This window comes from Haemorhous mexicanus, chromosome 18 (assembly GCF_027477595.1).
Source record: "Haemorhous mexicanus isolate bHaeMex1 chromosome 18, bHaeMex1.pri, whole genome shotgun sequence".
Classification (NCBI taxonomy): domain Eukaryota; kingdom Metazoa; phylum Chordata; class Aves; order Passeriformes; family Fringillidae; genus Haemorhous; species Haemorhous mexicanus.
In genome coordinates this window covers 8,994,366-9,019,815 of record NC_082358.1, presented here as the reverse complement: position 1 = coordinate 9,019,815, position 25,450 = coordinate 8,994,366, and the positions used below count along the sequence as shown (strand labels likewise).

The window sequence follows — 25,450 nt, the reverse complement described above, 5'->3', positions numbered from 1 at the left end:
TCCTCTACAGTCCTGAACTGAACTGGGGCTTGGTCAGTTTTGAATCATACATAATGCATCCACTTGCCAGGCATCACTCTTCACTGTTTATCCACTAAAAGCCAACATAAAACAAACATAAGAACAATTGCATTTAAAAGCAAAGTTACATGATACCTTTGAGTCTAGTAAATAGTTGTAAGGCATAAATATAATGTCTGCTTGCTGCTTCAGGCTTCGAGAGAGATAATAAGGACAAGCTCTGTTTAAAGAAAACAAACAGTACAGACTATAATGCTTGCAGAAATATTAAGAGGGCATTCAACATTCATGCACTCTGACACACAAATGGATTAATAAAAGTGAACAGGGAAACAATTTTCCTAAGTCAGGGGAAGGAAGGTCAGAGGGGACCACTCACCTGTGCTTGTTTCCATTTTTAACCAAGTCTTCAATATCCATGATTGATTCAATCAGTTCTTTCTCTGTACTCTTTTCTGTAAAAGATGATATTCAAAGGACACCAGCTCAGGTGAAGGCATCACACAAAGATTTGTTGTTACCCCGATCATCAAACTCATCCACTAATATTTCATTCTTGAAAGACAGTAACAGAGAAAAACACAGGTGGATTTTGCCAACTCTTCCAAACCTCTCCACCTGCCTAGCAAGTCCCTCCCTCTCCAAAAACCAGGGCTTTACTTCCAGGGGAATTGAAGGTGAGCCACACTCACCTTCCACATTGTTATAGAAATGACAAGCACGAGCCATCACTTTCATTCTGCACATGTAGATCTGTAAAACAAAGCCTATTTCAGCCCAGAGTAGCACAGCTTGTCAGGCACTGAAAGCAGGTTAAGGAGTGAATTCAGCTCTAACCCCAGCTAATGAATAAATGCTAATCACAGTTCTTCAGCTTTAAAACCACACGTCCTGCTCACCTTGCAAGTTAGGCTTTTTTATTGTAGCACAGAACACTCACATGCCCAGAGAAAAATGTGTTATATTTTACCATTAATACTTTTCAAAACAGTAATCTTTGATATTGTAAAAATAACAGCTAAATCAATAACTGAAGCAATGTTTTGAAATTATTATTGCTCTTGACAAGCACATAAATAGCAGATCAGAAACTACAAATTATTAACTGTCATGTTCTACACAGTGACACCTTTCTTTGGATAGAAAATGTCACCAGAGACTCAGAATTACATTTTGCACTCACAAAACTGGAAACTAAACATTCCTAAAAACAGTTTTACAACTACTGTGTTTCCCTGCAGCCTCTTGTAGCTAAACAATGCCAGAGTGAAGAATGTCACAGAAATGACACAAAAGCCTCCATGCTCTTCACCCTGAACATCTCTCCAGGCTCTGCTCTCACCTGCATGTGGTTGCTCTCCTGTCGCTTCACTTCAGGATTGATGCAGAGCTGCTCCCTGGACCCCAGCACACAAACCTTGGGCCTGGATACACAAAACTGACATTAAAAATAAGGCAAGAAAGAACAGAGCTGTAAATGCTTACATTCAATATCTCAAAAGGGAAAGATTCAGGTGAAACGTGAGCCCAAAGCAAGGGTCAGAGCCAGAACAAGTCAATTAGTCTGTCTGTGACTGCTGTGTGTGTTACTGGACTTTGAGGTACTGCATCTCTGCTGGCAGCAGTGGGTGTTAATAAGCAGCAGCAGCTCACAGCAAGAAGTCACAAGCAGCAATTTACACCATCCAGCACAAAATCTGGGTTCTGTTATGACAGCTCAGCCCAGGCAGCTGGGGCCTGTCATCCATTACAAGCTTTTCCCAGCTGGTTGTGATGTTCAGAGCAAGGTTAGGATAGAATTGGTTCACTAGAAGCATTCACCATGGTTTGGGCTTTTTTGCATATTACAAGGTTGTATCTTTCCAAGAACTACATAAACAAATGACTGTGCCTGTCCAAAGAGCTCAGCCACACACTGGCATGTGAACAGCTGAAAACTGTGACAGGCACTGGTATAAGAGAACCACAAAGTTCTTCACAGATTTACATCAGCCTAAGGAGTTCAGCTTGGTAATGGCTTCCCACTGCCTTAAAAATGTCCCCAGAAAAATATAAAGAGGGAAAATTAAAAAAGGTAATTTTATAAGTTAATGTGTCAAGTAAAAAACCAAAACCAGACTAAATTCAGAAAATTCTATGACTGAAGGAGAGAAGCTGTGAAGTATTAAAATAAAACAAGCCCATCAACAAAGAAAATCAGGTTCTAAACATGCACATTAAAGGAACTACATTTCTCTGGATATCATCTTTTATGCATTCACCCACAGAAGTTCAAACAATAACTACACCAGAGGGGTTTCTCTCCCTTTTCTTTGAATAAGGACACTACCCTAAACCATACTCACCTGTACACTGTGTTCTTTAGCTCATTAATGACCTGTGTAAGCTGGGAGTGAGTCCTGGAGGCATAAATTATTTTCGGAATGTCAGTGTAATAAGCTGCCAAATGGAAGAAGAAAAAAAAGCAGAAAGACATTATAAGCATAGAAAGGAGAACTAGGGATATTCTTAGCCTCCTTCCCCAGCTGGTACTATGGTAACAGTTTGCCTTGCAGAGACAGCAGGAAATGCTGTCTTCTAACTATTCACATACATAAAATGAGCTAAATGAGCTTCTAAGAAACTAAAGAACTAAATGAGCTCCAAGAAAAATTCAAACTACATAAAACACCTTGAAAATTTATAAAATGGTGAAACTGTGCTTCAGCTGATCAACAGCAGCTCTGTAACTTTTATAATTGTATATTTATTATAAAAGACAGATAAGAGCACGTGTTAACTACCATCCCTGAGTGCAGAGGTAGTGGTACTCACTTGGGACATCTCCATCTGTGGCAGCAGTGCCCCAGGAGGACACAGGTCTGTCAGGGAAGAGCTCCACCCCATTCATGCGCTGCGCGATTTTCCGGGCTGAGATGGTGTCCTTGAAGTGCTCCCTCCAGGCCAAGGTGGAACACAGCAGGCACAGGGTCTTCCCTGTGCCTGTGGGGCTCTCCAAAATGCCATTTACCTTCTTTGGTGGACAGAAATAAGAGGGATTTAGGGGTTTAGCAGGACAGGTCTTGGTGCAGCACTGCGTGTCCTCTGCCCAGGAACAAACATCAGCTGGCAGCCCCACCAAGGAACACCCACACACGAGGTCTAATCAGCCTGTAAGACCCTCTAATTAACTTAATGAAGTTCAATCAAAAACCCAGAGCCAGCCATCACATTTATTTACACAGGAATTCAATTCTCCACTCTTAGAGCCTTTGGAGTGTGTGACATTTCAGCATAAAATACATGAAAATAGGAGAAGTTATTGAAAAACCAGCCCAGAAAGGGACTCCCAGTTAAGAGTGCTGGTTTCCCTTAGGATTAAGGCTTTATCCCAAATCAGTTTAGGCACAGAACTTTGTCAGCACTTGGAATACCCTGACCTAGAGGATGTTACAATTTTAAGTTGGCAATACTAAAAATTGGAAAAAAGCAGCAGCTGAGCTCAAGTGTATGAGAGGAATTTATACCATGAGTTCACAACACTGAGTTCAATGAGAGGAGGCAGCAAGCAGGTACTGTGATCCAGAGCTTATGGTGGAAAGCCAAAGTTCCCACAATAAGCTTGTTTGGTCCCTCAGAACAATCTTTTGGTTCCCACAAAGATGTGTCCAGGAAAAAAAGGTAATTACTGTGAAAAATACCATTTTATTATTTTGACATTCATTCAGTAAAACTCTACTCTCACACAGCAAATAGAAAAGTATTCAAATAGTCCAAATATTAACAAGACAAGATAAAATCCCTCCTCTGAGGAAAGGGTGAGTCAACTGGGATTGTTCAGCCCAGAGATCAGAAGACTCCAAGGTGACCTAACTGGGGCCTTCCAGTTTCTGAAGGGGGCTACAAGAAGCATGGAAAGGGACTTTTCACAAGAACCTGTAGGAACAGGACAAGGAAGCATGGATTCCTATTGAGAGAGAGTAGGTTTATATTGGAGAATAGGAAGAAATTGTTCCCTGTAAGGTGGAGAGGCCCTGGGACAGGGTGCCCAGAGAAGGTGCGGCTGCCCCATCCCTGGAAGCGTCCCAGGCCAGGCTGGATGGGATTTGGAGCAGCCTGGGATAGTGGAAAGTGTCCCTGCCCGTGGGAGGGGGTGGAACAAGGTGAGCTTTAATGTCCCTCTCAGCCCAAACCATTCATAATTCTGTAATCAGACACAGCCAGGCAAGGACAGACTGCACGAATACAAGCAGCCTTTCTTCCTTTTCCCAATTTAGGCAGGAACATCCCATCTATATTTCTACTGACTGCCACCTACCAGCCACCATTTTCATAACCACAGAGTAAAATAAAAATACAAGTAAAAGGTCAGAGAAGATTTGGAAAGGCAGCATACAAAGCCCATAAAGAAAACTTGAATTGTGACAACCTCTTCTTAGAGAAACCATTTTGTACAGTTAGAAATGACACACAGTTGGACACTCACTAACCTTTTGCAGGCATTCCAGCACCTTGGCCATGTAGGCTTCTTGGCACGGGTAGGGCTGGAAGGGGAAATCCACTGTGATCCCGTTCAGAGTGATCCTGGGCATGGCTCCTTCCCTGAGGTGCCTGCAAGGAAGAGCAGAACGCGCTGACCCTGCTGTGGTGGTGATATCGTGCCAAGAAAGGGCTGAAAGAGACCTGGAAATTCACCTCATTCAACCCCTGCCATGGGCAGGGACATCTTCCACTATCCCAGGTTGATCCAAGCCCCATCCACCCTGTCCTCGGACACTTCCAGGGATGGGACAGCCACAGCTTCTCTGGGCACCCTGTGTCAGAGCTGTCACCACCCTAAGAGGGAAGAATTTCTTCCCAGTATCGCACCCACCCCTGCCCTCAGTCAGGCTGCAGCCGTTCCGCTTTGTCCTGCGTCCTCATGTCCCTGATCTTTGTGCTCCAGGGCTCCCATGTCCCCGTATTGCTGTGTCCCCATGTCCCCGTGTCCCCTCAGCCCCGCATCTCTGTGCTACAGGATTCCCATATCCCTGTGTCCCGGCGCTCCGGGGTTCTCGTGCCCCCGTGCCCCCATGTCCCCACATTGCTGTGTCCCCGTGCCCCCATGTCCCCACACTGCTGTGTCCCCGAGTCCCGGCGCCCCCTCACCTCCCGCTGCTCCGTTCGGAATCCCCGCGCCGCTGTCACGTGTCACACCCATACATTCCATGCGTCACTTCCTGCGCGCGCTCTCGCGAGAGCGGCGGCGTTGCCGCGGTAACGGGCCGGGAAGGTGGCGGCCATGGCGGGCCCGGGCAAGGGGATCCCGGTGGAACCCGGGCCGGGGTGTCGGGGTGTGAGCAGGGCTGGGGGCGGCTCGTGAGGAGCCCCCGGGCAGGAGCGGCGCAAGCCCCGTGGGGTTTGAGCGCTGCCAGGTCTGAGGGAAGCCGGTTCCGCTCCTCAGACAGGCCCTGTGGTTCCGCCGGACGGTTCCGCAGTCGCTTCCCCCGGGGCGGAGGCCGAGCTTCGGCCCCGGAGAGGCGGAATGTCGGCTGTTCGCTCGGGAAAAGCTGCCTTTCCAAAGCCTCCCAGCCCTGTAGGGGTCCTCCCGCGCCAGGGCCCCCCGGGAGTGGCGTTTGTCCCCTTTTGAAGGGCTCAGGACGTGCGACAAGCGATGCCCTTGGGCAGAGTTCGTGTCCCGGGCCCTGCTGTGCTTTGTGCTGGGCTCTGCTCCCCTTGGGCGGTGCTGTTCGCTGGAGAGGGCAGAACGCGGCGGGATTCTTTGTGAAACCCTCGGCGTTTGAGGTGGGAGGGTTCTGTGGCTTTATGTTGAGCTCCTGCGTTAGGAACGGTAATGAATTCTGACGGGTCTCTTTTGTTAGGGGTGAATGTGCCGCGCCTTTGTTGCCGGCTTTTCTGCAGCACGGTGCTCCCACCCTTCAGTCCCCTGCCAGTGCATCCAGGCACATCCAGGACCGGCTTTGTCATTCCAGGTGCTCAGGCCGTGTGACTCTTATGAACTCTGGATTAATGGATTACCCTGATTTGTAAGAATCTGATTTTAATAAACGTTTAGGCGTGGCTTACTTGTATCCCCCAAATTTTGTAAAACTGTGTTTCATGCAGCTAGATGAGAGAGAAGGCAGGAAGAAAATACTTTGTACTCATCTCTGTGGTTTATTGCTGTGTCTATGCTGTCACTGCATAGATGTAGAACAGGATGTGGTTTTTTTTTTTTTTTTAATTGTAGTTTTAAAATGCTTTACTCCTGGCCATCTGCGCAGCTTGTTTGTGTGCAGAACAGTTCTGATGTTAAAAGGAACAAACATTAAACTATGTAAGTTAAGCATTGTGTGGTCTGTTCTGTTCCCAAACTCGTGGTGCCTCCTGTGTCATGGTGTTGGGTCAGGGGAGATCATGGGTGTTGCTGTTTTGGTGGCCAGCAAAGCTTTATATTCCTTGAGCTGAACTTCCCTTCATCATAAACTGTCTTTAATTGCAGGGAATGAGCTGGAGAACACTGAGTTATTCCTGTGGAACTTCATGTGCTCCACACAAAATTTAACAGCTGGTTTTGCTTATGCTTCTGACTGTGAACTCTTTACTGCGATACCAGTCATGCATGATGAAGCTGCAACAGAAATTACTTTGTAAAGATTGTGAAATGAGAGTGTGAGATAACTTAAGGGAAGAAAAAATAAATTTAAAACTCCTCCTAAATACATGGAACACTCTGTTGTTGTTATTTCCTGTAAGTACATCTTTCCCACACAGAAGAACAATATCAATAGTGTACCAAAGGAGATTATTTAGCCTTATTTCAGTGCTGCTGATAGAAGCAGTGTCACCTGCTGGGAGAGGGGAGCTGGGAGGTGCCCAGCCCCAGGCAGGAGTGGGCTGTGAGTCAGCAGGTGCCCGTGTCCAGCATCAGCTGTGAGTCAGCACCCGCAGCTCCTGGAGCTGCTGCTCTGCACCAGTGACCTCACCTGACCAGGGCTGCAGGCTGCCTCCTCTAAAAACACAACAGAGGAAGTGTGTTGTAAGCTTAGAGAGAAAAATACAATCCTTGTTGTGGCAGTTTAGTGAAGCTGCAGTATCTGTTGGGATAAAGACATGATAAATAATGGTGTTGGTCTCACACTGGATTGTCATCTTGGTGTTTGTCTGCCTAGGATAGACCCTGAGTTCTTACAAAGGCAGAGTTTGGAGAGGGAGGATTTCAAAGCTGTCCGAGCAGCACAGAGAGTTGTGTGACAGCCCAGCCTGTCCCTGCCAGCCCAGCCAGGAGGAACCAGCCTGTCTCCACTTCTTGCTCATTCCTGGGTTTTAAGATCTTGATAAAGTATTTTTCATTTTCAAGGAAAAAAAAAATAGTGTGCAAAATAAACACCTTGTGAAAGATGGTCCTTAATCCCTGTAGGGAAGTGGCTGAACCACACCAGAGACCCCAGCAAGGGGAACACTGGTGCTGTGCAGAAGTGCAAAGTGAATAATGGCCATGTTTGTTCAGAGGCTGCCCAGGCAGGATCTCTCTTTCCAGATGAGATCCAGATGCTGCCAGGGGCACGGGAATCTTCAGGAATGGGACAAAAGAGCCACGAGGGCCATCTGTGAAACTCCTGTGGTTGGCATGAAGGTTATTTACCCCTTTTCAGATAGAGGAGGATTGAGTTGCCATTTGTTGTCTTTCTGAGTTTTTTGTTTGCCTCTCAAATTATTTGATTTCTTTTAATCCTGGTAGTCCAGAGCCTTTCAGTCCATTTACTGCTGGGAAATGACAACACATCTTTCCACCTTGACCCTCCATCTGGTCCCAGTTTCTCACACAGTGTATTCCAGTGGAACACGTGGCCATGGCACCTTTAAATCATTCCACACCCTTTCCTCAATAAAAAGAATAAAATGTGTGCTGGATTGATGCCAAAAGATCCAGAATGTTGTGAGAGGTAGCCAGACTGTCTTGGGACTGCTGGGAATATCAAAGCCAGAGTTCATCCTGAGCAGAAGGGGGAAACCATTCCAGCAGTCAGGTGCCTGGGATGGCTGCCTTCCTCTGATCATGGCAAAGGTGGTTTTGAAGCACACACAAGATAACCTGTCATGTCCTGGACATCCAATCGAGGGAGAAAGTAGAGAGAGTTAGAACTACAAAACAAGGCTTGGACAGAACAGGGAGCAGTTAAAGGTCATTAAAAAAAAAAAAAAACTTGCAAACAAATTTTGAAAATGTGTGGATAGTGTTCATTTTATTCTGAGTTAGACATTTTCTCTATTTTTCTTCTATGACAATGTTTCCCCCAATCTCCGACACTGGGAGATTGGGGAAAAATTAGGAAAGTAGAAAAATCTCTAGTCTTTCTAACTGAATTTACTGTGGCTTCTACCCCTGAGCAAGCCAGAGCACTGGCAGGTATTCCAGCAACCTGTGGTTCTCTGCAGCAGCTGGAATTGTTTGGGAGTGTCTGCATTGCAGCGTGCCAGGAGATGTGTGGGTTTGGGAGGATTCCTTGCTCCCAAGTGTGTGTGTGGTGCTCTAAAAGCACAGAAGCATTGGCCCCTGGCAATAGCCAAAAATGGAAATGATAGAAATTATAGAAAACAGACAGAAAATTAAAAGAAAATAGGTTCTGATGCCTAGCGTGGAGGAGAAACCCAGAGAATTCTCACTGAAATTCAAAGGCTCCATTCTGCTCTTTCTCCTCTACTTTTACAGCAGTTTCCACCTCAAACTGCAGTTCCTTTAGTGCCTCAGTACTGGTGCAAAAAAAAAAAAACAAAAAACAAAAAAAAAAACCAAAAAAACCAAAACTAATTCCATACTTAAAAACCTGCTGGGATCCCTCCTCCCTTTGCTGTTTGCCTAAAGCTGCTGCAAGGTTTGGGGTTTGGGTTTCACTCCTCAACCCAGCCAAGCCAGACCCCCGACCTGGCCCTGCAGGTGAGGCTGTCTTGGAATGGCTGATTAAAAAAGAAAAAAAAAAAATATTTTGCTTAATTCTGCTTTCAGCAAGGGAAAAAGCAGTTTAGTCCATCTCGAGCAGACAAGAATGGGAGGAAGAGGAGGAAAAAATCCTCTTTTGCCAGCGCCCGGCTGGGTGTGTCTCGCCCCCCCCCGCCGTGGGGCTGTGTTCCTGGCAGGCAGGCTTGCCTGGGAGGGATCTGCCGTCAAAGCCACCCAGGAACGGAGGCCTGATACGCTCATTAATATTCTGAACTAGTGACCCTTCTTTTTCTTTCCACCCCTCGCCTTTCTCTGGGCGCTCCAGCCTCTCCCCGCCGCGGATGGCTGCAGCCCCCTCCAGCTGAGTCAGTCCTCCCTCCCCGCAGCATTGCAGCACCTCCGCAGCTCCTGCGCTCCCTCCCGCTCCTGCAGCACGCTCCGCTCCCGCCGCAGCATGGCCAGCACCGTCTCAGGTAGGACAGGCGGCTTCTCGGGGGCTTGACATCAATGCGCTTCTAAAATCATCAAGTTTTATATGTTTTTTTAATCATTATTCTAAAGGTTTGGATTGGGTTTGTTTTTTTTTTTTTTCCCCGTGGGTTTCGGGGGAGTTCTGTGCTGAGGAGGCAGCTGGTATGGCAGCATTGTTCCCCTTCCTCCCCCATACACACACCCCTCTGATGCAAGATAGCAGGTGGGCTTTTTATTTTAATATGAATACACGTGTGATAAACTTGCCAATTTAAAGTATTGCTGCCTTTTCATTGTGCTATTAGAAGATGCTGCTACGTGCCAATTAAATATTATTTTTGTAACGTCGTAGAGCTTTTTTTTTTTTTTCCTAAGATAAAATTGCACACGGTGCAGCTGGATGTAAGGAAATCAGAAATCACATTTGGTTTTGTGAAGATCATGTATTGCCTAATTAGGTAATGCCCTAAAAAATCCCCCAAAGCCAACCAGAAGAACCTGGTTGGGTTTTTGTGTATTCTCCGGGCTTCCCAGCCCCAGATTTCCTGCACAGCTCACATTTCTTAGTTCGAAGATGCTACAGGGGAGCGGTCCTCTGATGGCGTTGGGTGAAATGAGATGCTGCAAGGGAAGCCCTTCCTCCGTCCTGCAGCAGTGCCGGGAATCACAGCGCGGCTGCCTGGGAGCCTGCTCGGGTCTGGCTTCAGGATGGCAGCCGAGGATGCTGGGCTGCTTCGGTCCAGCTTCCTAAAGAGCTGTCTTGCCCCCTTTGACTGGGAAGGAGGGATTCAAGTGGCTGAAACTGGGAGTATGGGTGAATGAGAAGCTTGAAATGGTACCATGAACAGTGGGTGGGTTTAGAGGGTCTTTTTCTTTTAGAAAACCGATTTTTTTTTTTCTTAGAATGACTCTGAATTCTGCAGCCTACAAAGAGGGGCTTGGGAGGGGAGAGTGAGATGCTGGAGGGCTGAGCAAGAGTGACAGACAAAAAGGAAGAGCAGGCAGTGCTTTGTGCCCCCTAGGCAGGAAACCAGCCCGCAGGAAACCAGGCAACACTTCTTGCTTCTTTGCCTGCCCTTTGCCGAGGTTTCCTGCCATGCATTTTCTATTCCTTGCTCCTTTTAAAAGATCAGTAAATGCAAGAGGAAAGAAGGACAGAGGGATGGAGGGGTGTGTATGTGGGGGGAGTATAAGGGCACAGCTGATCCTGAGTGGGCTTTGCATGCAATTAAAGACATAAAACAGCATTGTAAAAGTGTGTTTATGACAGAAAACCTCCAGCTATTGTATCTATTCCTGCGAGTATCCCTGTCTCAATGAACGTCTGCAGCAGTGCACTCCTGGGAGGTGCCACCCATCTCCTGTCTTCCCTGCCGAGCAGGATTGGACCTCATTTGCACAGTGGGGGTGGGAGGGAAGGCTCAGACTTACCAGCCCTCTAAACCAAGGTTGCATCGAACTTGAGATGGACGAGGTGGTGGATGAAACACACGTAGGCAGAACATGCGATTTCCAGTTGGTGCATTCTCACCCTCCCAGCCCACTGCATGCTCACAGCACATCTCGTTCTCCCAAAGATGCAGTTTTACTGTTAAAGAGACTTAAGATCATGAAGAAGCGTGTAATGGGGCTTCCTTGTGACTCAGATCAAGCAGAGAAGCAATTTCAAGGAGTAGGAAGTCATGGGAAGCTGGCAGGAGGGAAGAGAATAGGGCGCTGTGTGCCAAGGGAGGGTCGGGGCTGAGCCTCGCCCAGCTGCCTTTGCAGGAGCAGCTCCCCATCTCCCCATCGCCCACAGCTCGTACAGCAGCAATGGAGAGCAGCCTGGAAAGGCAGGAGAAAAAGAGTTATGAATCCTTCAATTAAGGAATGAGTCTTGTTTGCTTTCTTCATTATTTCCTTCTTTATTCCCAGCAAAATCCGCTCCGTGCCGAGGGGAGGGCAGCTGCAGTCTGCGGCTTTTGCCCGGGGGCTTATCCCCCTCGGGAAGATCTGCTCGGTTTGTTTAAACAAACAACCAAATCCTCGAGATGAAAAGAAGCAGGGCTTGCTCCGCCGAGCCTGGCTGCCCTCTCTCTTTTCTCCCTGTCCCCTCGGGCGGTTTCTCGTGGCCCCGGGGGCTGTTTTGGGTGCGGGAGCTGCGGGATGGGCGGCACATGCTCAGTGCCGGCGGGGCTGCGGTGCCGGCCCCGCTGCCGGGCAGCCCTGGCAGGGCAGAGCCCCCGCACCTCCTCCCGCAGCATCCGCACAAAGCTTTGTGCTTTTGTGCACCGCGGGCCGGCCTGCCTGGGCTCTGCAGGGCTACGGAACTCCCCGCACAGTTTGTAGCATCTGGGTTGAATAAAGGACGTGAGATTATGAAAGGATGCAGAAGGTGACATCCCCACCGGCTGTCTCCGGCGTGTCTGTGGAGGGTGGAGCCAAGAGGAAACACCAGGTTGGCGTTCCTGGCCTCATGAGTGGGCATGGTAAATGGGCCTTGGCAGAGCCCAAGGTTTTCCCATCCTGCGCTGAAATGTGATAGCTGAGGGACTTCATGGAGCTCTGAGTTATCCCCTGATCCCTTTTCTGGGTGGCATTGAAGGACACCATATGGTGTTGGCCGTGTCCTGACATTTCTACTGTCCATTCCAGAGAGTCAGAGTCCTTTCTATCAAGCTCTTCATCTCTCTGTGGTCTCAAGAAATAATTATTGTCTTTTTATTTGGCTGTTGAAGAAGACTATGTGGGCTTAAAAAATTATGGTTTCTTTACTGGGAATTCAGTTTCACATGCCAAAAGAGCCTATTATTGTAGGCTTTTTTTTTTTCCCCACCAGTGCATCCAAACAAGGGATCTAAATAGTTAGCAAATACTTGTTCTTTCTAAGATATAAATAATATCTTGTTTTATGGCACCATGGCACCATGGCACCATGTAGACTCAGGGAAGATGCTTCAGATATCTCAAAGGAGCCCTTTCTTGTAACCTGTCATTGTTGGTTCAGATCTGGTGAAGGCACTGTTTTGTCAGATGAACACATTTTCCTTCTTTTGAGTAAACGCTGAGATTTAGTGGTCTGATGTTGCAACCAGAAGGCTGCAGATAAGCCCATTGTGACAGCAGTGTGTGCATCAGAGGGATGAACGAGGCCAGTGATTCTTCATGACAGTCCTTGGGGGGACCTGAAACTCATTCAAACTCCTAGACCCCTAAATTAACTGGAAAAGCATACCTGGCTAATCCCTCCCAGCTGTCCTACTGACATGGGCTTTACTCCTCCAGATGTGAGTTATGTTTCAAAAAATTAAAGTCTCCCCTCCAGAGGGGAGTTAAACCAATGGGCTGTGATTTAGAAAATACAAAAGAGCCAGAGAGCAACCAAACATCATGTGCATGTGCTGTGGCAATTCAGCACTTCCCAAATGGTGAAGAGGTGCTCAGCATATTTTCAAATAATTATTTTATTGGTCAAGGTACCTCTACATGATTATTGCCCTACTAGAGAATCTTATCCCCTCTGAATTGTTTATACAAATAGTACCACCATAAAATAGGGAAATACAATAATCCTCAGTTAATGGGAAGGAAACCAAGATACAAAGTGACCAAATGACTGTCTGTGGTCACAGAGCACATCATGGCACATCACACACCTGACACATCATGGCATTGGGCTCTGTCTTTGACTGTCTCATGAGCTGCTGCCTCATCAGCTCCCCAGCTCTTTCACAGCTCTTTATCTCACCCAAACCTGGCCATCCAAACCCATGTTTGCCTCAAATCCACAAACACTCTGGGCTAGCTGCTTCCATTGGGTTCCTTCCTCTGCTTTATAAAGCAACTCAGCCCATGCTTCTCTCTTTCCAGCAGTAACACTTCAGCCAGGGCTCTGCTCCACAGCTTGGGCCCTTCTCTGTTGCTGAGCCCATGCAAGAGGAGATTTCCCAGGATATTTTCCAGGGAGCAGCCCATATGTACCTGTGCCACAGCTCCAGTGATTTGCTGATGCACTGGCTGTGCACAGCCTGGGTTGTTGTGACATTCATGAGCTGCCAATAAAACCTGGGGGGAAGGAGGTGGGTGATTGGAAACCATTCCTGGGCAATAGTTTAGCAGATGTCTGACAGAAGGCAGAGTAAACCTCACATCTGCCTCTTCTCATAGATGATTCCACATGAGCCCATGGCAACTTCTGAGCCTGGATCTCATGGTGTCCCTGTACCACCAGTGTGGGCTACAACTACTGAGCTGGCAAAAAACCTCCAAACCCCTCAAAAAACACAAACAAAAAAAACAAATGAAAAACTCATTAGTGTTTTCTGGCTCTGTAAGATCTGCTGCTGACTTGTTTGTGGAAGCTGGGGAGCAGGAACGTGGAAATGCATTAGACTGAAAGTCTGGCCAGTTTTTTTTTGATAGGATTCGTAGTAGGGGAGAATATCTGCTGTTCCCTCAAGGCTTGTTGAGGACTCTGGTTGCTTTTGTTGTTTGTGTGGCATTACAGTCTGTGCTGGAGGTCTCAGTTCTGTCTCTGTCTTCTGCATCTTCTGTTTCAGCTTTGACTACGTTTATAATTGCCCTGTTCTTATTTTTGCATGAGATAATATTCATTACAGAAGCAATTCTTGCTTCTCCAAAGTTATCTTCACAAGCCAAATTATTTTCTTGTAATAACCTTCCTCTGACCCTGCTATCAGACAGAGCACATCCAGTCTCATCCATTTAAATTTCCCATAAATTAACCTTGCTCTGCCTCTGCTTCACTGTGACTGATGCCATGTCAGTGTTGTGCTGAGATGGCTTCCCTCTATTTTGATGGATGCCATTAAAAACCACCCCAAAACCTGGCAGCAGTTTAGCTTTATGTATTTAGGAAACAGAGAACAAAACTTTTGAATGAACAATAGGTTTTCAAGCCCCACCATCCAGGCACATCATGAGCAGGAAAATGAATCCCATTGCTCCTGCACCACGCCATTCCCAGCTGTTCCTCCATCTCTGGCACCACCAGCACTTGGGGAGCAGCTGGATAATGTCTCCAGGGCTTGACTTGGAGATAAACACTTTACACGGATCGATGGTGTGCACAGCAGAGGGGATATGGAAATGCAGGATGTTCCCTGCGGCACTAGAGGGAGCACAGGAAAGGAGTCGCTAGAGAGAGCTGGGAGCACCCTGAGCCTCCTGGCGCCTTGCTGAAGGCTCAGGACACCTCCTGATGAAAAAATGTAATAAAGATTGATTGGTTATGGGGCGTGGGGTGGAATACAACCAAACCAGAATCAGTGCTGATTGCAGGGCATAAATGTTCATATGAGTTGAGGAACTGACTGCACCTTTATGGATTGTAGCTTAATCACTGCTCAAATTCCTCTAAAGCCAACAAAATGGGAGTTCACTCCACTTTAGAGGATGAGACATTGATGCATTTTCTCTAACTTCTACAGTTTATTCACTACTTGGTTTACACAACTCAGTTATTTGCAATGTTTCACCCCAGTTCTGATATGACAGCAGCGAAATGTCATGACACAGTGATGAAGGCCATACCAGAGTGAATGAATTTGCTGCTGAGACAAATGAATGAGAATGGATTTTGCAGCTGAATTTGTCCTTCTATTGCAGCATTTGCCTTAAAAGAGAAGTGAAATGTCAGTAAGTCAATCCTGGGTGAGCAGCCTGTCCTAATCCTCTGCCCACCAGCAAGGCAGGGTTCTTGCTGCACCTCTGAGACTGAAGCAATGCTTTGGTATCAAGTCCCTGAGGACCTGAATCAGATTAATTTATACAGAAATGAAATATTTGCTCAGTGCAAGCTGAATTTATTTTTACTAAGTTAACAGAAGTAAAAATGCTAATAGATGCTCAAGCAAAAAGTTCAGCATTCCCTGTCTAATTGTTCTTAAAATATGTTCATTTGTGCACTAGACCCATGCTTTCTGGGAAGGAACTCCTTGGCCATGTCATATTCTGGCCAGCCACAAGTCTTTTCCTGGTTCAAGTGTTGTCCACTGGCATAAATATGTCCTCAAAACCTTAAATCTATTGCAAATGGGAGTGCAGATACTTCTGAAGCAAATTCTAGTGCTGAGGTTGGCAATCTTTCACCCCTGAGTTTTAAGAAGCTGTGATTGAGCCCAAGTCTTGCTTCAGGTTTGATCTTCACTTCACAGGTTCCTAAACAGCAGCCCAGAGGTTATGGGTCTTTCTTTAAGATACTGAATCAGAGGATGCAGTTCTCCTCACAGGATGCCTTTTCTTGTCTTAGCCTGATAAAACAATTATTTGTCACAGGATGTGTCATGAGCACAAGGCCACCACTGTGATGCTCCTGTGTCCCACAGGTATAACTGCTGGCTCTGGGGCACATGTGTGGGGCTTTCAGGGATCCATGCAGCTCTCAGGGCATGGAGCAGGGGGTCCTCAGGATGTGAATGTCATTGAGGGGCTTGAACTGTGTTCGGAGAAGGGAACAGAGCTGGGGAAGGGGCTGGAGCACCAGGAGTATCTGAGGGAGCTGTGGGGGCTCAGCCTGGAGAAGAGGAGGCTCAGGGGGGACCTTCTCACTCTGCACAACTCCCTGACAGGAGGGTGCAGCCAGCTGGGGGTCAGGCTCCTGTCCCAATTAACAAGTGACAGGACAAGAGGACATGGCTCAAGCCGTGCCAGGGGAGGTTTAGATTGGACATTAGGAAAATGTTTTCACCGAAACAGCTGTCAAGCCTTGGCACAGGCTGCCCAGGGACCAGGTGGAGTCACCATCCCTGGATGGATTTAAAAGCCATGTAGATGGACACCTGGGGACATGGTTTAGTGGTGGGCTTGGCTGTGCTGGGGGAACACTTGGGCCTGATGATCTTGGAGAGCTTTTCCAATCCCAACAAAGCTGTGACGATTCTGTGCTCCTATGATTCTACAATTTCTTCAGGAGTCAGTCCTTCCCCCTCTCATGCCGGCCCCGCGGAGGTGCTGAAGGGACAGCTCCGGCCGGGGTCCGGGCCGTGCCGGTCCTGACGGGACAGCTCCGGCCGGGCAGCGCAGCCCCGGCGGCTCCGGGGGCTCGGTCCGCGGCGCCTTCCCGCTGCTTCCCCCGCTCCTCCCCGGCACTGGGGGCTGCTCGGGACCCTCCCCCGCCGATCCCCGGCCCCGTGTGCCGCTAATGGCATCTGCGGGCTCCAGGTGGGGGAAGGACACAGAGCGCTTCCAGCGCCCAGCGCGGCCCTGCCGCAGCCCTGGCCTTTTGTCCTCCTGCTCCTCTTCGTTTCAATTGACAGTCAGGGACGGTCAGTTTGCTCTGCAGGAGGGAAAGCAGCACAGGGGAGATCCCGATGGAATGGAGGCAGCTGTGAAATCAGCACGGCAAAGCTCCTGAAAGGCAGGGGATGCAGCATGGCATCACCTGCACCCAGTGCGGGTGCGGCAGCCCGAGTCGTGAAACACAAAGCACTGTGCTCTGTGACAGGTGTTGTCAGACAATTAAATTGAATTAAATGAGGAGGTCGGGGGTGTGGCACATCTGCCTCATGCCTTGGTTTCACCCAGGATCAGACATAATGGTGGAGCAACGACCTTGTTGACTGGTTTGTTTGTATTAAATGAGAATGTCTAAATGATAATAAATGATAATGTCTCTCATCTATTCCCAGGGATCTTCCTCAGGGCTCTTGGCAGCACATTAGGAGTTGCATTAGCTTCCTGCTCCAAGCCACGACTTTGGGCCTCTCAGAGGCTCTCCAGAGGTTTTTTTCATTAAGAACAAAATCAAAGATGTCTGGCTGCCACTGCTGGTGTAAACTATTCCTATTTGGTTTACATTTAACAGCAGGACTGGGCAGGAGGTTCAAATGGGCAGCAAGCTAAAAAAGTTTTCAGTAAAGATCTGAGCTTCAGGGACAGTGGTTTAGCAAAAGATGGGTGCTAATTATGATGAAGTTCTGTGCCTAGGAGGAAAAATCAGTGCAAGCATGAAAATGGCAGAGGTTTCCCCACCCAGTTAGCTGTGGGAAGGCAGAGGAGAATACCTGAAAGATGTTCCTAAGGGCACGTGATACACAGGATGTTACTTTTTTCAGAATTATTCTGTGTCCAATGCCTCTTCAGATCACAAAGTTCTGGGGATTTCCCTGTCCTGGCCCAGGGGAGGGTCTTGCTCTGAAGGTGGCATTGGAAGCTGAGCTGCAGAGTTGCCTCTGGCTGGAGCATGAAATGAGCTCAGGACAGAGGGGACAAACCAAGGCCAGAAGCAGCAGGATGTGTGGGGAATCCAGAGGCAGAGCCAAGGCAGGACAGCAGAATGCCTGTGCCTGTGGCAGGGCAGGAGGAGAGGCAGCACAAGGACACTCAGGGCTGGTTTGTCAGGACATGCAGCCATGAAGGCACTGTCCCCATGAGCCTGGGTGCCACCCAAGGAGCCAGCCCAGGACAGAGCCTCACAGGACCCATGAGGCAGCAGCACCCAGTGCTGAGCCCCAGCTGCTGACCTGACTCATAGGAGTGATGCTGTGAGGGTTTCACTGATGTGATAAAGAATGTGACAGCCTGACAGAGCACCTCACTGGCTTCAACTCCTTCTATTCTGAGGTTCTTTGTCAGCAGTGTGCAAACAGTTCACTGTCTTAAATGTGCTGAACTCCAAAGATACAGGTGAAGACTACCCCAGAAGCAGATTGCTGCAATCTGTGTTGGGGCAGCACTTGTGGTCACCGAGGATGCTGTGGTGCATCCTCCAGTCCCAGGAACAATGAGCAAACTGGAGGGCTCACAGCAGCAGAGCTGGAAAGGATTGAGTGTTTGCTGTCCTTAACAGAAGGACAGGATCACTGACGGTGACTGTAATTGTGGTCACAGACTGTGCCAACCTCTGCCTGTGTGGGCCACGGTGGTGGCAGAATCCACCCACATCCTCCCTGACCTGCTGCTGCAGGGCAGGAGGTACCTTGTGAAGTTGGGGTCCAGCTCTTCTCCTGGTTCCAGGGCGCCTGAACAGTTTCATCACTCAAATGCCCCTTAGTTCTCCACATTGCTGACCTCCTCCTGCCTCTTCACTCTCACCTCAGAAATGCTGAATTGGGAAATATTCCCAGCTGGCCAGGGATTGAGCAATGTTTCCAGGTGTCAGTGGGCATCATTCATCTCAGAGACTGGAAATTCCACTTCCAGAGAAAGGGTGGGGCAACTGTCCCAACATGTTTAACTACACAGGCTGCAGCTCCCAGCTCCTTTGGAGGGAAAACCCTGCACAGAAACTTTACTCCTGGATGTCTTAAATCCCTGCTCTGTGTGTTCCCATAACATTTGCCACACTGGAAGCTAATTTAGGCTGCTCTAAATCAGGCACTCCTTGGGGACCTTTTGGCAAGCTATGGCAGCCTGAAAACATCTCCACAGAGTCTGGTAGCTGCAAGTGGGATTTCCTGTCAGCATGGAAAAGCCCCCATAGAGTCTGATAGCTGCAAATGGGATACTTGCTTAATTTCTCCATGAAAAAGAGATGCTGTTGCCATTAGAATCTCTCTCATGGCTTTTTCATATTTTTCAGCCTACAAGGAGAAAATGAAGGAGCTGTCTCTGCTCTCCCTCATCTGCTCCTGTTTCCACACCCAGCCCCATCCCAACACCATCTACCAGTATGGAGGTAGGTAACCTTCTCCCACTCCAGCAGTGTCTGGATTGTTCTCCCACAGGCAATGTGAGAGCTTGCCAGAGTCAGAGTCTCTCTGCTTCATGCAAGGGTGACATACAAGTTATTAACAGCAATGTGACCTTTCTGTAATTATGCCATGACTTTAAATTAATCGCATTTGCATGGAGAGAATGAAGGTGATCACTAATCAAGAAATTCTGGAGATGAAACAAAATCACCCAGATCAGGACATGGGAAAATCCTAATTCCTGTATGAGGAGCTTGATGACCTCAGGTCACTCTCCTGAATGGCACAGGTTTGCAGAGTCACTGTTTTTTTTCCCCACAAAGATATGGAGGTGAAGCAGCTGGATAAGAGGGCATCAGGCCAGAGCTTCGAAGTGATCCTGAAGTCCCCTTCAGATTTATCTCCTGAGAGCCCAATCCTTTCCTCCCCTCCCAAGAAGAAGGACCTGTCCCTGGAGGAGCTGCAGAGGAGGCTGGAGGCTGCAGAAGAGAGGAGAAAGGTAAGGAGATGTCCTGTAGAAGCAGTGACTTTTCTGCTACTAATTCCACCAAACCCTAAAAGTCAGCAGGATTTATCTAAACCAGCTGGGAAGTGTTCTGACACTTGTTATTCCACTGTAAATTGTCAGGTGAGACACAGGAATCATGGAGTGAGGTTCTGCAGTGTGATTTAGGCAGGAAATTCAACTCCATCTTCATCATCACCACGTGATCACCAAGGCACTTGGGGACATGGGTTAGTGGTGGGCTGGCCAGTGCTGGGGGAACTGTTCTCAGTGATCTCAGAGGGCTTTTCCAACCTAGATAATTCTATGATAGCAGGAAAAAGGCACCAAAAGTATCCTTCAAGCAAGAAGATTGTATTATGGGGTGGAGGGAGGGTGGTAGAATGGTTTGAGCAGAGGAGGGAGTCAGGAAGCCTCTCTGGGGAGATGAGGGCTGGAAGAGCCTCTCGGTGGCCTCACCCCATCCCCTGGCAGACCCAGGAGGCGCAGGTGCTGAAGCAGCTGGCGGAGAAGAGGGAACACGAGCGGGAGGTGCTGCACAAGGCGCTGGAGGAGAACAACAACTTCAGCCGCCTGGCCGAGGAGAAGCTCAACTACAAGATGGAGCTGAGCAGGGAGATCCGTGAGGCACACCTTGCTGCCTTGAGGGAGCGGCTCCGCGAGAAGGCGAGTGGGACCCCCGGGACAGGGCTGGGGGCTGGGGGTGCTGATCCTTACGGAAAAATGGGGTCTGGTCCCAGTGTGATGGGTGCAAGGGACAGGGTGTCTCCTTGGTGGTGGTTGCTGAGGACGAGCTCTGCTCCAGAGCAGCATGAGGAGGGGGGTTATGACCTTCAAGGTCAGTAGAGAATATAGCCTGGATAATCCTGATAAGTGCGAGTCCACAGTGTCAGGCCCACCATGGGATGTGTGGCTGAAGGGTTTTGCATTAGAGAGGAGCCAGGAGCATATTTGCTGGAGGTTCCATCACCTCCAAGCTCCCACAGATGATCCTTTACTCCTTGCAGGTGTAACCCCCCACCCTCAGGATGTTTTGGATGAGAAACTGGTCTCTTTTTATGTCTGATGCAAATCCTGTGTGCAGGAGGAAAATACTGATCACAAGAGCAGAGCGTGCTAGCCCGGTGTAATTTCTCCCGTCTTTGCAGGAACTGCACGCGGCTGAGGTCCGCAGGAACAAGGAACAGCGGGAGGAGATCTCTGGATAAAGGGCTTTTCTACACATCTAGCACCTGATTCCTGTTAACAAACCAACCAGTCGACCAACCAACACATTTTATTTTGTTTGTCTAGACGCGACATTCCGTTCTCCATCCCCCCTCCCCGGTGTTCATCCCCCAGCTACACGCTTCTCTCTGCATCCCTAATCGTCAGTGCTTGTGGGGATTCACAGATTATAGGGACCTCTAAGCAGAATAGCAACTAGTTCACATCAAATAGAGAATCAATCAGTCGATCAGCCAATCAAACAGCTTCTTTGGAGGGTTTTGTCCTTTTTTAAAAAAAAAAAATATTTCTTAAACGGATGTAAAGAAAAAAAACCAAACAAAGATATTAATAAATTCAACCACCAGTGTCACAGAGATACGGATTTCTTATCCGGGGCTTTTCCTCTTCTTGTTGTTTGCTCTGAGCCAAATATCAGCTTCAGAAAAATGGGAAATAAGTGATAATTTCTGTGTGTGAAGTAAAATAGGGAGCAGTCCCCTGTTTGCCCATGGTAGGAGAGAGGAAGGAGAGGGATGGATGGCTCATGAGTTGCAGTGTGCAGAACCCCCATCTTTTGGCTGCCTTCAGAGCCAGCCCAGGTAGGCAGTGACCACAGTCTTCATCTTTGGGTGATTTTTGAGAACCCGTGTGGAAGCAGCTGAGGGGCTCCACCCAAAGCTTTGTGCCAGGTGCCACATCACGGCAAGTCCCTGTCACGGTGGGCACTGCCTGATGCCCTGGTTGGCCACTGAGCCACCCTCTCCCCAGCTGAGCGGGGACTGAGAGGTCTTGGCTGCTCTGCATGGGAGAGCTGTGGGTGATGACTGCATTTCCAGCTGCGTGGGAGCCTTGGGAGAGATCCTCAGTCCTCTGTGGGCTCCCCAGTGCTCCCACCAAATAGGATTCCACTCTGCTAGGAAAGCAAATCCAACAAAGATGGTGCATGGTTGTGAAATTGCCTTTTAGTGAACAGAAGAATCCTTTCCAGTGATGGATGTGGCTCTTTGGGGCCATTACTGGGCAGATTGCTGGAGACCAAATCCTGGGGCCCTCTTCTGATCTCCACTGAATTCCCAGCTGTATGTGGGAGAGATCCCTCCATGGTCATGGCTTGATGTCAGGGGACTCTGCTCCTAAAAGGAAGGGCTACCTTACTCCCAAAGCCCTCCTCCTGGTCTAGGGGGACAATAGGGCTGTTAGAAAGCTCCTGAGCTGTCAGTGACAAAAGAAAATTAGATTTAGGGCAAAGAAGGAAACTGAGGGTTGAATTTCTTAACAGTAGCTAACGATCAGTTTATAGTAGCAGCTGTCTTAGATGAGCATTTGTGTAGAGCGCGGCATCACCGCCAGCATCACCTCATCCATATAGTGACGAGAAATTTTAAAAAGTTTAAAAAAAAAATTTAAAAAGTAATTTAAATGAAATGTTTGTGTGTAAGAAATGGTTGAAACTGTCAAATGTCTGTGTCCCACGTTGGTGGGATCTGAGAAGGTATCTGCAAGATATTAACCCTGTCCTACTCTCTGTGGTGCTGAGTGTTTGCTTGGTGTGTAATTCTGACCTGGAGCTTGTTGTAAATACTGTTTTTAGTACTATGATTATTATGATTATTATTATCAGAAATGTTGTACTCATGAGCAAGAGTTGAAAACAAGAGAAATTGCCATTTTCACTCTCTCCTGGGGGCTCAGAAGGAGTCGGAGGCTGGGCCAGGTGAAGGCAGGGTGCCAGTGGGATGCTGGAGCAGAGAGCAGCTGGAAAATGATGGAATTGGGAGCTGGAGGCAGCCGAGTCCTGCAGGCAGGGCAGTGAGAGCGGGGACGGCTGCTCCTCGTCCTGGGAGGACAAGGAAGGGCTGAGAGGAAGAATAGAGGTGATGCTTCAATTCTAGTACATGTAATTTAGTATTGATCTAAACCTCCTTGTGTGGAGGTTCCAGGTGGTTTCCTGCAACCTGCAGAAGCTGGAGGATCTGTCAGGTTTAGCATGTGCTGGAAGAGAGCTGTAACAGGTTGTGCCAGTCAGAGCCATCCTCCCAAACAGCTCCTGAGTCTCCAGGCTCAATTCCTGCCTGGATCTTCCCTCTCGGTCCCTTGTGCTGCCCTATGTCCCTCTCTTCCCCCTCCCTGGAGCCCAGATGGGTCTCAAGTGGAGACTTATTCTTGCAATAGCTTTTCCTGGCAAAAATTCCCATAGCAAGTGCAGAATGGCCTGGCAGATGGTGCTCATGCAGGTGTGAGCACTGGGAAACTAATTTTTCTCCCCTCCATCAGGTTGGTGCAGTGAGGGACGGTGGATATGGTTGGGAAATGTGTTACTGCAGGAGAAGCTCCTGCAGGGAGGAGCAGGGATGTGCAGGAAGAGCTGTGCATGGGTAATGTCAGGGAGCTGCCAAGGAAACAGCCTCAGCTGTGAGGCCAGAGGCTTTACGTGTCCAGGAGCCACGTTTGCCTGGTGCAGGTGGATGGAGTAGGGATGTTCAGGAGCTTGTCCAGTGCCACTGGGCACTATCAGGGAAATGTGTGACTGCTTTGGCTGCACAGTGTTGGCTGGATGAGGGGTGTCCGCCCACTGCTCCAAACCCATCGTGGCCAGGAGCTCATGTAGCACTGTGCCCAACCTGCAGCACGTGGCATGGGCCAGGATCATGGTTATTCCATGCCTTCCCATATCCCTTCATGCTATTGGCTATGTGCAGCTGCCTACTTCATGCCTCAAATGAGACTAATTAAGTATCCTCATTAACATCCTTACTGCCCCAGCCTATGTCATTCCTGCCCCAGCCTATGTCATTCATGGAGCATTCCCATGTACCATGGATGTGGACACGGCATGCAACCCCCCCAGTTCTTGGGGTCACCTTCCTTACTGTGGGGTTTGAGGTCTCCACTGATCCCTGAAGGTGTTTATGAATAGAGTTCTGAACCAACAGTTTTCAGCCCCATTTTAGCAGCATCATATGGACATGGGAATGTGCCTTGTAGGGGAAGCATCCTCAGGGGACCCACGGCATCCCTGCCTGGACCTCAAGTGTGGCAGCAGTGTGAGGGAGGAAAGCCAGAAGGGTGACACCATTATGTGCATGCACAGGCCTTCCAAGAGCCCTCCTGGAGAAGAGCCTTTGATTTGGGCAAGAATGAGGAGCTGAAGCTAAAATGAGCTTCCAGCTGGCACCAACAGCCGGGCGATTGGTGAAGCTGTAGGAAAGGCACAACAGCCCAAACTACAGCTCTGTGCCCACGTTATTCCACACAGCAGGGCTCACCTCTGCCTGTAAATAGGCAATTCCAAGGATGCTGGCCCCTCTGACTGCTTCTGGACTGAGCCTATTCTTTGTCTTATTATTTTGGAGTCATTAAAAAATCTTGCTCTAACCCAGTTGTGGGGTTCCCTTTGAGCTGACCTTCCAGGGCCGGTGGGAGTTGAGGAGTTGCATGCATCCTACCTCGGGGGTAGGTCGGTATTGCTGCTCCCTTTCAAATGTAAACTTCAGCTTGCTTGCTTTAGCTTAGCCCAGTGTGACTCTCTGGCTCTGGCTCTGCAATCCTGTCTCATGGGGTTTGTTCTATCCCTCCCATGGCATTCCTGTCCTCCTGGCAGTGGCTGTGCACCCGGCTGTGCACACGCGCACAGAAACGCATCCGTGGAAACAATATATGCACCTTCACTCTGATACCACTTGAAATGAGTCAGGGAATGGCTGTTTACGGTGCTAGAGATTTCTTACTCTCCATGCTAGGGACGAGATGACATAGTAAGACCAATAAACTCCACCTTTGTAGTCAGTTGTCTTTAAGTAAAGCAGCAGAGGGGCACTGGCCCATGCCTATGTGTGGGTGCCCCGTGGTCCCCGGGGTGCAGGGACGCAGGGGACAGCTGGGCATCCCTGCCCTGGCATGCTCTGTGCCTCAGTTTCCCACACCCTTTGACAAGGGGACATAGATGCTCCCTCCCCACGGGGGCCACGGGAGAGCCGATGCCTCCACGTCTCTAAAGTGCTCTGAAATGGAAAGTACCAAAGTATGGAGTCGGGATAGGCAGCTGTGCACCCCGGGAGGAACACCTGGCCCGTGGCTGCGGGAGAGGGTTGGAAGATGACTGTGTGGGCACAGGGCTGAGCTGTCACCCCGGGGAGGATGTGCTCCTCCTGCCACAGCTGGGGTTACATCCCTTGTGCTGGGTGGGGAGCTGGCACGGTGTCATGGAAAGACTTTCCAGCCCTAACAGAGCCTTGTCCGGTTCCCTTTGGTCTGCCACGTGCATTTCATTGTCAACTTGAGGTTGTTGTTGTGCAAAAGAAGTGATCATGAAAAAAAATAAAGGAAAAAAAAAAGAAATAAAGTTGGTATGAAACCGTATGTGTCCGTCTCTCTCCGGGTTGTTTTAGTTGCAAGGCTTCTCTTTGTATTGTGAGAATACCAATAAACAGCATTAAACAGAAAATTGACCTAAAGAGTTAACAAAAATAGACCTTAATCCTCTGAATGCTCAGCGACTGCTTTTTCACACAGTATAAAAGAGGCAAAAATTGACAGTTTATCACCATTCTCAGAGGGACAATGTAAAAAATGCTTTAATGAGGGTCCTGCTGCCACCCCCTGTGGCTGGGAGTGAGGGTGTGCAAAGTCCTTACACAGGAAGATCAAAAAAGATATAAAACAGTTACAAATACAAGTGCAGCTCTAGAAACCACATGAGTTTCTTTATTAAAA

The 25,450-nt window shown here is 48.6% G+C and overlaps 2 protein-coding genes and 1 long non-coding RNA gene across 6 annotated transcripts in view; 2 read left to right on the top strand and 1 right to left on the bottom strand.

Moving 5' to 3' along the window:
* The window catches only part of RTEL1 (regulator of telomere elongation helicase 1), a 45,077-nt gene extending 39,838 nt beyond the window's left edge, over positions 1 to 5,239 (bottom strand). For all 4 annotated transcript variants that reach the window (XM_059862604.1, XM_059862608.1, XM_059862605.1 and 1 more), the window contains exons 1-8: positions 5,149 to 5,239; positions 4,491 to 4,611; positions 2,836 to 3,034; positions 2,367 to 2,460; positions 1,364 to 1,445; positions 714 to 774; positions 401 to 476; positions 157 to 241 (exon numbers count right to left, since the gene is read on the bottom strand). In XM_059862604.1, the coding sequence (XP_059718587.1) occupies positions 157 to 241; positions 401 to 476; positions 714 to 774; positions 1,364 to 1,445; positions 2,367 to 2,460; positions 2,836 to 3,034; positions 4,491 to 4,592 (699 nt within the window). In that variant the 5' untranslated portion in view covers positions 4,593 to 4,611; positions 5,149 to 5,239. The remainder of the gene's footprint in view (positions 1 to 156; positions 242 to 400; positions 477 to 713; positions 775 to 1,363; positions 1,446 to 2,366; positions 2,461 to 2,835; positions 3,035 to 4,490; positions 4,612 to 5,148) is intronic.
* Positions 5,240 to 5,244: 5 nt separating this feature from the next.
* Positions 5,245 to 6,699, top strand: LOC132335774 (uncharacterized). The gene is made up of 2 exons (XR_009488728.1): positions 5,245 to 6,026; positions 6,482 to 6,699. It is a non-coding gene; the product is annotated as an uncharacterized LOC132335774 (long non-coding RNA).
* Positions 6,700 to 9,145: 2,446 nt separating this feature from the next.
* On the top strand, positions 9,146 to 25,096 carry STMN3 (stathmin 3). Its single transcript, XM_059862640.1, has 5 exons — positions 9,146 to 9,393; positions 18,912 to 19,007; positions 19,347 to 19,522; positions 20,003 to 20,194; positions 20,677 to 25,096. The coding sequence occupies exons 1-5, from the start codon at positions 9,375 to 9,377 to the stop codon at positions 20,734 to 20,736; spliced, it is 543 nt and encodes a 180-aa protein (XP_059718623.1). The 5' UTR covers positions 9,146 to 9,374; the 3' UTR covers positions 20,737 to 25,096.
* The last annotated feature ends 354 nt before the right edge of the window (positions 25,097 to 25,450 follow it).

Coding starts and splice junctions, on each gene's coding strand:
- STMN3 (XM_059862640.1), top strand. Junction 19,008..19,346: donor CACCATCTACCAGTATGGAG/GTAGGTAACCTT, acceptor TTCCCCACAAAG/ATATGGAGGTGAAGCAGCTG. Junction 19,523..20,002: donor CTGCAGAAGAGAGGAGAAAG/GTAAGGAGATGT, acceptor ATCCCCTGGCAG/ACCCAGGAGGCGCAGGTGCT.